Raw genomic sequence first — 10,136 nt, 5'->3', positions numbered from 1 at the left:
AAGCCTACGGTTCATGTGAGCTGTAACCTTAGGTTCAAAATCAGTAAACAGAGGTTCAGGGTTCTCATGACAAGTGGAGGAAAAGATGTCCTTGAAATAAGATTCAGCCATAGAAGCAATACCAGCATTTGAAGTAGCCACTTCACCATCATTGCTAGTTAGTTGCCAAATTCTATTCCTTCGGGTTCGATTTCTAAATTTCTGATGGAAGAAAGCTGTATTCTGATCACCAGATTTGAGCCATTTGACTCTAGACTTATCTTTCCAATAAGATTCCTCATTTTGCAATGCTTTTTCAAGTTTGTCCTCTATTTCTGAAATGATGTTGCCTCCATGAATTCCTGCTAAACGAAGTTCCTCTAATTCCGACTGTAGTAAATCAATCTCCACTTTCGAATTAGATCTGTGTTCTTGCTGCCATTTGACAATCTTATGCCGACAACGCTTTATTTTTTGAGCTAGGATATACATGGCTGAACCATCAATCTGTTCATGCCAAACCTCTCTAATAATCTGGCATATTTCATCATTGGAACACCATCTTTCTTGGAATTTGAATCGGCGTTTAGATCTCTCAGTTCTCGGATTAGAGTCTAGGAGAAGAGGGGCATGATCCGAGCCTGATTCTGACAGTCTAAGAACCGTTGCATTGGGATAGAGTTGCTGCCAATCAACTCCTACCAGGAATCGGTCCAGTCTTTCCTGTATCAACTCATCAACCCTCCGTCTATTTGACCAAGTGAATGGTCTTCCGACCATACCAATATCAATCAGGAAATTATCATCAATAAAACTATTAAAGGTTTCAATAGAAGAAGGAGATTTAGCACCCCCACCTTCTTTCTCCAATTGATTAGAAATGACATTAAAATCCCCCATTAACACAACCTTACCATCGAACTGTTGGGTGACTGAAGTTAATTCAGCAAATTGAGCCATTCTATGTTGATCATTTGAGCTGAGATAAACACCTAGAACACCATAGGGATCATTAGAACCAGCTGTCAGAACTAAAACCCTCTGATAATCCATCCGGATCTACAATAAATCATTCCTTGAAACCACAAGATCTTAGTTTTCCTTCAACTTGTCGAGATTGATTTTTTGTTTCACAGATAAAACCAACCTCGGGGGAGTAGGATTTGCAAATCCCTTTAAGATTGTGGATTGTCAGGGGTCTCCCCAAACCCCGACAATTCCACGAGAGCAGTTTCATATTTCTTTGGGTGCCACTTGAAGGCTGGCACCCTCCACCGTCATAGCAATTATATGAGGGTTCTAAGTCTCTGATTTGTTGCTCATGGTGTAGAGAAAATCAGAATTGGTATTCAATGATTCCAAAGAGACATAAGATATATGGAATGAGTGAATTAGAAAATGGAATGAATTAAAAGAGCAATGAATTGGGAGAGAAAACGAAAATTAGGGAGTTAAGTGGAAAAGAAATTAAGAAGAAAATAAAAAATAGAAGAAAATGGAAAAGAGTTTGACGAAGAAAAGACAAAGAAATGTGTAACCATGGAGGCGGCGCAGTGAAACCCTAACAGAGCGTCGGGCGCTAGATGAGGAGTACGTACTTTCACTATATGTTTTTACTGTAATAATGAATTTATCTCAAATTAAACAATATTACATTTAAAAATAATACTTTAACCATTTATAATTTAAAAATACTATTATCAACCTAATATAAAAAATAAAAAAGTACAGAGGTAACATGTCGAGTGCACTTGAGATACTTTTAAGGTTTTTCGAACTCTATATTTAATTATTTTATGCTTGTATATTCAAGATATATAATAATAGTATAAAAATATAAATACACTTAATAATACGTATATTTTTATAAAAAAAATCTGCTGTCTGAGTCATTAACCTTGCAAGCCTAATAACCTTTTTTTAAGAAAAAAAACATTTTGAATTCCATTTTCACATTGTAGAAATCTTGTGATGCTTATTTGGAATCCAAATTTTGGATTAACAATTATAATTTGCAAATGTATTGATGAATTTCATACAAGTTAACTATAATCATATATGGGCAAGTGTATATAATATATTTAAAAGTCACTATTTTAATTTTTTATGATTTCTGATGAAAATAAGAAGATAATACAAAATAATATATTTTAGTTCTTCAAAGTGATAGTATATTAACTTAACAAAATATGTATCCGCTTAAAATTTGACCAGTGTCATTTAATTTTTTATTGACAAATTAAAGCCAAATAGTTGCATAATAAAAACCGGTCAATATTTCGTTTTAAATAAAATATAGGTTGATTTTTTTTATGACTAAAATATAGGTCGATTGATTTTTAAAAATTATTTTTAAATTTAAATAAAATCTTAGATTAATTTTATTAAATTAGTCTTTTGATTTGCTAGGTTAAAAAATATCGAAAAAAAAAATTGTTTTTAAAATTTTTAAAAACTTTTAAAAATGCTTTTAGTTTAAATTTAGAGTAAATAATCATATTTGATCATAAAAGATTCATGTGCTAACGAATTTAGCAGGAGAAAATAAAATAAATGTTATATTCATAAAAGATATATTTTGTTGATAAAATTATTCAAACTTTAAAAAATAATTTAAATTTTTTAATTAATCCTTTTAACCTAATATAACCTGATCTAAATTTCCAAACTTCAACCATTTTTTTTATTAGGGTGAATGCGAATCTGATCAGATAAAGCTAAAATTTCAATTCGATCCACACTAAAATTATCGAATCGAGATTAGATCCAATATCCATAGTTTTAAGTTTGAATCCCATCTGATTTTGTATATTTGTAAATCGAAGATCAGATATATCTGCAAAACACAAAAAAATTTAAAATTTTTTTTTTGAAAAAAATATCAATAAAATCTTTTTCGACTCTTTTAAACATGTTTATTCTTAAAATATTATTAAACATATTTTTCTTAAATAATAAAAATAAAATAATACAACATATATAATAATTATTAAATGAAATAAAACATAAAAAAATTTTACTTATTTATTTATTTTTGCAGATCCACAAATATGCAGATCGGATGTGCGGATACTTGAAATCTGCAATTCGATCCTATCTGATAATTTTGCGGATCAATATCCACAATTTTTAAATCGGATTCGAATAAACACAGATATTTGGGTCGGATCCTATCCGTAAATACCCACTTTTTATTCTCTCTCTAAGTCTATCACGGCAAAACCCTCTTAACCTAACATAACATCATCTTTGCAACTTCTTAGAGCCTTCCAAGGATTGTTAGTGGTGCTCATTCTTGGTCTCCTTTTGGGGTTTCTGAGAGTGTAGTACTTCATGCTCTTATGCCACCAATGGGGCGTGGAGTAGTATACTTTCAGTCTCTTCTTGAGCTTCTTCTTCATTTAGTTCCTCAACAGTGTATACCACCTTAGACTCAGCCTCCTAAATCCTGATGAGGGCCTTACACTCTTCTCTTGGATTCATCTCCATGTCACTGGGAAGAGTGTTAGTAGGTCTCTGAAGTTTCTCGAGAAGGTTCATCTGAATGACTGCACTGCACTCCTTAGTAAGCACCACTGTCTCTACTTCCTTCTAATCCCTCTTGTTATTCAGTATTTCCTTCATAAACTTAGCATATGAAGGCATTTGTTCAAGAGTCTCTACAAAGGAAATTTTGATCTCCAGCTTCTTGAAAACTTCTAAGAACTTGGCGAATTGCTTATCCTTTTCTGCTTTCTGAAGCCTTTGAGGGTGTGGTAACTTAGCCTTGTACTCAAGGAACATAAGTGGTGCAGGGTGAGTACCCCTAGGGACTGAGGAAGGGTTGTCAAACTGTCTAGGAGAGGTGTCTCCCGAATTGATGTGTCTGTTGGCCCCCCTTTCTGGGTGTTGAACGCCCTTGGTGATTCCTTCTTGGCGTTCAACGACAGGTTTGCTCCCTTCTAGACATTGGACGCCCCTGTGATCCTTTTCTGGGTGTTCAGCGCCCTTGATGATGCTCTGAGTTGTAGCTTGTTCATCTTCTACCATTTTCTCTCCCCCCTACTACTTACTGTTCTGGGGCTGGTTGTTCAGGGTCCTTCCACTCCTCAATTGGATGGCTTGACACTCTTCTCTTATCTGTTCAGACAAATGCTGTTCAGCTTGGTTCAACCGTGCTTCTATATTCTTATTGGAGGCTCAGGTCTCCTGCAACACTTCTTGCAAACTTAGCAACTGTTGTGTGAAGGAGTGTAGCTACTGAGTTAATGATTCTCTTTGTTCTGGAAGGTTAGATTTAGTGGACACTGTCTTGACCCCTCCTTTCATTGAAGTCTCACTAGATGAATATAGATGCTAGTTGTTGGCGACTGTCTCAATGAGTTCTTGAACTTCTTCAATTATCTTCTTCATGTATATTGAACCACCAGCAGAGTTATCCAGGGATATCTTGACCATGTCTGTGAGTCTATAATAGAAAATATCTAACTTAACTCAATCTAAAAACATTTCCGTCGGGCATTTTCTAAGCATCAGTTTGTACCTCTCCCAAGCATCGTAAAGGGACTCACTATCTCCTTACTTAAAGGTTTGGATATCTATCTTCAACTTAGTTAACTTTCTTGGGGGAAAGAACCATTTTAGGAACTTATCAACAACCTTATCCCAAGTGTTCAAACTTTTCTTGGGCTGGTTGCGAAGCCAATTTTTTGCTTGGTCTTTTACAGTAAATGGAAAAAGCATCAGCCTGTAGATTTCAAGATCTACTCCATTAGTCTTTAGAGTATCATAGATCTGCAAAAAGTCAGAGATGAATTTATTGGAGTCTTCTTGTGGGAGTCTATGAAACTGACAATTTTATTGCAGTAGGAAGATCAACTCTAGGTAGAGTTCAAAGCGATCTACTCCAATAGGAGGTATACTAATACTGTTTCCATAGAGATCAGGGTTGAGAGCTGAGAAAAATTCTAGGATTCTTTTGGATTGTGCACCTCCATCTATATACATAGTGATTCTAGTATTTCTGCACAATCAATAAACAAAGAAAGACGAAGAGTCTCGATGTCAAAATTTAGAAAACTCTTAGTGAGATATCTAAAAAATATTTTTTTTAAATTTGAAAATAAATAAAAAATAGAAAATACTAATTAAAATTTTCAAAAATAAAAAAAAGTTAATTAAAGATTTTGAATTTTTAAAATTAAAAAAAAAAGTAAAAAAAAAAAAAGATAAAATAAGATTTAAAAATTTAAAAATTTTGAAATTTAAAAAAAAAATCAAAAAAATACCAAACTTTAAGATTAAAATAAGATAAAATAAATAATTACCTAACAAGATTTGAAAATAAAATAAAAAATTTGATTAAATGATAAAGTAGTTAGTAAAATTTGGGTGAATATAATGTTTTAATTGCTATTATTCCGTAAACGGAGAAGCAAACCCTAAAAAAGAAGATTTTAATCTTGTATATATACGGCAGCGCCTCATCCTCTGTATGTGAGAGAGAGTTAGAAACCAGAAGAAGAAGAAGAAGAAGAAGAATAAGGTGGTTGTAGCCTGCTGCGGAAGCCAAGCGTTACGTTCTTCTCCAACCACGCACACTACAATATAGAATAATATATATATAGCTTCCGCAGCAGAAAACCAACACTATAACCATGCCTCGCTTTCTCTCCCAAGCTAACCGTTTTCTCACCCTTCTTTCTCTTCCTCACCGGTCAGTCTCATTCTCATTTATTCTTTCATTCTTTCATCTTTTTTATATCAATCATCAACTGCCACCACTTGTTCTTCTTTCCTTTTTTTTTCCCTCCTATATATATATAATATAACATAAACTCTGCAGTTTTCTCTGATAATTGATGTAACCATGCTGATATTCTGTTTAGCAGATCTTTTAACATTGATTTCAATTATATAATACGCCAACTAAAATGTATGTTTAAAACTTGTTTACATTCCAAGAAAATGTTGTAGACACGGAATGAAACATTTAAATCTTTTTTGTGGTGAAAAGAAGGAAATTTAAATAAATTTAGTATTAATCATCCTACCAGAATCAACACCTGCCTATACCATGCTCTGTAGTCTTGAGCAGAACAACCACTAAAATATTGATAACGTTATTATAAGGAAACTACTTTAATTATTATTAATAGACACTAATTGTACGTATAGTATTGAAGCATAGATATCATATTTCTTGATAATTTCTGTGAATTATATTATTTTACACCAATCCCACTATGCGAATACTCTTTATAGTAGATATAAATTTTTCTTTACAATTAGCACGAATTTTCTTTATTTTATTAATTAAAATATAATCTAATCATTAAGTTAATTAATAACATTTATTTTATAAATATGTCAAAAAATTATTTGGTATATGAATAATACTATTGGTTTTATGTTATATAAATATTTTGAGAGACTGGTAGGGTTTATTTTTAGTAACTAGAATTGAGAACGAGAACTTCAAGACACACCATTTCAGTTTTCTTTTTAAACTAAACTTTAATAACATTTTTTAGAAAAATATTCTCATTTAAATTTTTGAATTTTAAATCTATCTCTCAATTTTTATATTATCTTACATCAAATATGATATTTAGTCTCAATATCTGTCTCCCAATTTTTGTCTCTCAGTCCTAGTTTTCTTCTAAACGCAACTTTAGTATTTTAATTTGACATACAATGCTGGCTTTCAAATGTTATGGCAGGCGAGGGTATGGTGTGGCATCAAATGTATCAACGAGGGTTGGGTTGGATAGGATGGTGAACAGGAATGATATGGTGGGCAAGATTGAGGACAAAGATGTGGGTTCAAAAGATGGTTCCAAGGCCTCTTCAGCTTGGGCCCCAGATCCAGTCACGGGCTACTACAGGCCCATTAATCACGCCAATGAAATTGACCCAGTGGAGCTCCGAAACATGCTGTTGAATCATAGGGTCAGATCAACATCTTCATCAACATCATCAACCTAGAGAACACTGTGGGGCCACCCATACCTAATAACCACCCAACCACGCTCCCAACTCTTGAACCTTGCTCTTGTTTTTATCTACCTATCCATATCAATAATATCATACAGGTAGTGATCAAGAAACATTTTAGGAATTTAAAGCTAAGTATGAGTTTTGGACTAGTTAGATTTTGTTCTTTTTAATATTATTTTACTATCATTATTATGTTGCACTAGCTTTTAGTTCATGGCTAATTGGCTATGCCCCTTTCTTATTATTATCTATGCAATTTAATATTATTTTTAAACATATCTAAGTCTATTATATTTGAGATTTTGTGTATGCTATTTAACTTTGTATTATTAGATCACTCACAGTGCCTTAATTGCCTTCCGCACTTAGTCACTTACACTATACATGTAAAATGAATATTGAATATTTTTTAATACTCTCGTTCGTCCATTTCCAAATAAATAGCTACCTCACTTGCACAAAGCTGGAAAAACCAAAAGACGTATATCTAAACAAAATGGTGCATGTGGACAATAAAATGTTTCATTTTATGGCTCTCATCATAAAAGTGACTTTTTCTTTGATGGCCCCAAAAATAGGTATGTTATTAATGATGGCAGAGATGGCAACAAATGATCATCAATCACTTAAATACTTAATTAAGGAATATATGCATATTTTCATGGTAAGATAGCTTAATAATAATAATAATAATTGAGCATATGGGCCTTTGACCCTCCTGTCTATCAAAAAATAGAAATATAATAGAACATACATTTCAAAATAATAATTATAATTATCATCATCATCATTATCACCATATATAGTGCTTACTAATTTGCAAATCTAATTATTGCAAACGATCCATAAATTTCTATGAAATCGATGATGAAGCAAAACATTCCCATTTATTAGCACAGTTTATCAGAGTGGCAACTAAAATGTTTAGTATACACAGTCAGCGCTAATCAGCAATAACCATTAGTATAACACAACATGACAGCTTTATTTACACTAACATTCGATTAAATAAATTATCATCACACTTAGCCGTTGGTGCCATGTTCTTTTGCTTCGTCTACTGACAATAAACGTTGGAGAGAGAGATATCAAAATACTAAAATATTAGTGGGAAGTGGTCATGTACTTGCAAACAAAAGCCTACAATAAATGCTACAAACTTTGATTACAACAAGATCGTGTTGGTGAATGCAACATACGAGGGACCACTCTAACTCTATCTATTCCCCAACTATGTTCCTCTAATTTGACTATTGAATATTGACTACTAAAAAAAATAACAAACCTTATTTTTGTATATAAACAATGAGATATTCACATTATCACTGAAAAAATAACAACCACCATGTGTAAATAATAAATATAATATCATGAATAAGCTTAATGATTGATTAAATTGAATTTACATAGCATAGACACATAATAGCATGGCTTAGCTAGTGTGATTCCCCCTACTTGGTTTTGTTTGCATCAACCAAACCAAACATGTGTATGCATGTGAAAATGTGAACAGAGTATAGTCTACAATAATAACTTAAAAATTACATCATTATCTTACACCATAGCATCATACTGTGAGTACTGAAATTACAAGATGAAAAAGCTACAAAGAATACAACCAAAAGAAGCAGACTATGATGACACAGCGAAATTGAACTGAACAATGCATTGAGATAATAAAGTTCCTTCTCTTTCTATCTCTCTCCAAATAGTGTCATAAATGAATGGCAATGGGAGAGAGTAGAGTACTCCGTACCTGAAATGATGAATCATAATCCAAATCCAACCACCTGAATATATCTATATAAATAAACAACTGTCCAAAAAAAAAAACTGTGGCAGGAAAATTAAAAGTAAAGCTAAAACTAAAAAGGGTATTGTTGCAGTAATAATAATAATAATAATAATAATAAACACAATACTAGAGAGTAATTAACAGAGCATAATAATGTTATTAGTATTGTGTATACTTGTGATTCAGGTTGAAACAGTGAGCAATGAAGGAATAGCAGATAAGTTTGGTGATGATGATGATGCATTGTTATTGTTCTTTCTATCATTCTTGTTCTTAGAAGAAGCTTTGTTGCTGCTGGTAAAAGCTCTCATGGGACTAGCAAATGCCCAACTCAAGAAAAAGAAGAAGTGTTAGGCATCATCATGAAGCCACCGAATATTCCTCCACACTTGACTCTCTCCTTCATGCACTGTTGATTATGGTGGTGATGCTTGTTATGGTTCCCTTCACGCTGAGATTCGACTCTTCTGAGAGTGCAATCACCGAAGCCGTTTGAGATTCTGTCAAAGAAGTCACCGGAGAAGCTTCTGCTGCTACCACAGCCAACAGATCTGGATCTTGAAACCTTTCGCTCAAACGAAGAACAAACAGAAACGTAACCGTCGCTACTTTCTTGCAAACCGCCGGCAACCGTGGTAGTGGTAGGCTTGGTGATGGTCAAGCCCGAAGCTGAGGAAATGCTTGCAGAGACCCTTGGGGTGGCGCCATTGTTGTTGGCATGAAGCTTCTTGGAGGAAGAGGAAGAAGAAGATGAAGAGAGATAGAGGAAGGACCAGAAACCGTTTCTCTTTCTGGGAGTGAAGTCTTGAATGAGTATATCATGGTTGTTGAAGAACTTGGTGTCCCTCCTTGGAGTTGCAGTGGACTTGCTGCGCTTCAAAACGACATCAGCAGGAGCAGAAGTGGAAGAAGATGAGGAGTGTTGTTTCTTCTTAGCACAAGTCTTGTTTGCGAGAAGAAAAGGGAGGCGGGAGCGCGTGTAGTGATCGGTTTTCTTGGTAGGGAGGGAAGAAGAAGAAGAAGGAGGAGGAGTGTTGTTGGATCTAAAAGAAGGAGGAGGAGGGGGAGAAGAAGGAGAAGGAGAAGAAGAAGAAGGAGGAGAAGAGGGTTGAATGGGAGCGGGGAAAGAAGAAGAGAGAAGCTTGCCAAGCTTGTCTTGGAGGCAGAAAGCACAGATACCGCCGGCGTGGTTGTGGTGGTGAGGGCATTGTTGCATTATTCCGCAGTCAGGAACAAGTTTGACTGTTTTGGGATTATTTGGTGCTTCTTCTTCTTCCATGTGGTGGATCATAGATAGATAGATATAGGCAAAAAAGAAGAAGAAGAAGAAGAAGAAGAAGGAGAAGAAGAAATGATGTGAAAGAGTGAAAGGGGGCTATAGACG

At 34.0% G+C, this 10,136-nt stretch overlaps 2 protein-coding genes and 1 long non-coding RNA gene across 3 annotated transcripts; 1 reads left to right on the top strand and 2 right to left on the bottom strand.

Annotated features, from left to right (window-relative positions):
* The first annotated feature begins 5,438 nt into the window (after nt 1-5,438).
* LOC107483578 (late embryogenesis abundant protein Lea5) lies at nt 5,439-7,289 on the top strand. The gene is made up of 2 exons (XM_016104195.3): nt 5,439-5,674; nt 6,681-7,289. The coding sequence occupies exons 1-2, from the start codon at nt 5,616-5,618 to the stop codon at nt 6,943-6,945; spliced, it is 324 nt and encodes a 107-aa protein (XP_015959681.1). The 5' UTR covers nt 5,439-5,615; the 3' UTR covers nt 6,946-7,289.
* Nucleotides 7,290-8,303: 1,014 nt separating this feature from the next.
* On the bottom strand, nt 8,304-9,078 carry LOC127746528 (uncharacterized). Its single transcript, XR_008008208.1, has 2 exons — nt 8,928-9,078; nt 8,304-8,713 (listed from the first exon to the last, which is right to left on the bottom strand). It is a non-coding gene; the product is annotated as an uncharacterized LOC127746528 (long non-coding RNA).
* Nucleotides 9,079-9,083: 5 nt separating this feature from the next.
* Nucleotides 9,084-10,130, bottom strand: LOC107483588 (cell wall protein RBR3). Its single transcript, XM_016104203.3, has one exon. The coding sequence runs from the start codon at nt 10,041-10,043 to the stop codon at nt 9,084-9,086; it is 960 nt and encodes a 319-aa protein (XP_015959689.1). The 5' UTR covers nt 10,044-10,130.
* Between the last annotated feature and the right edge of the window lie 6 nt (nt 10,131-10,136).

Source organism: Arachis duranensis, chromosome 4, assembly GCF_000817695.3.
Source record: "Arachis duranensis cultivar V14167 chromosome 4, aradu.V14167.gnm2.J7QH, whole genome shotgun sequence".
Classification (NCBI taxonomy): Eukaryota; Viridiplantae; Streptophyta; class Magnoliopsida; order Fabales; family Fabaceae; genus Arachis; species Arachis duranensis.
The sequence above is the reverse complement of the archived record's forward strand: the minus strand, read 5'-3'. Positions and strand labels throughout refer to the sequence as shown.

What these genes read in the sequence shown, in the direction of transcription:
- LOC107483588 (XM_016104203.3), bottom strand. Translation starts at nt 10,043, where the DNA reads ATGATCCACCACATGGAAGAAGAAGAAGCACCAAATAATCCCAAAACA.
- LOC107483578 (XM_016104195.3), top strand. Translation starts at nt 5,616, where the DNA reads ATGCCTCGCTTTCTCTCCCAAGCTAACCGTTTTCTCACCCTTCTTTCT. An exon ending in CTTCTTTCTCTTCCTCACCG is followed by an intron (nt 5,675 to 6,680) that starts GTCAGTCTCATT and finishes ATGTTATGGCAG; the next exon opens with GCGAGGGTATGGTGTGGCAT.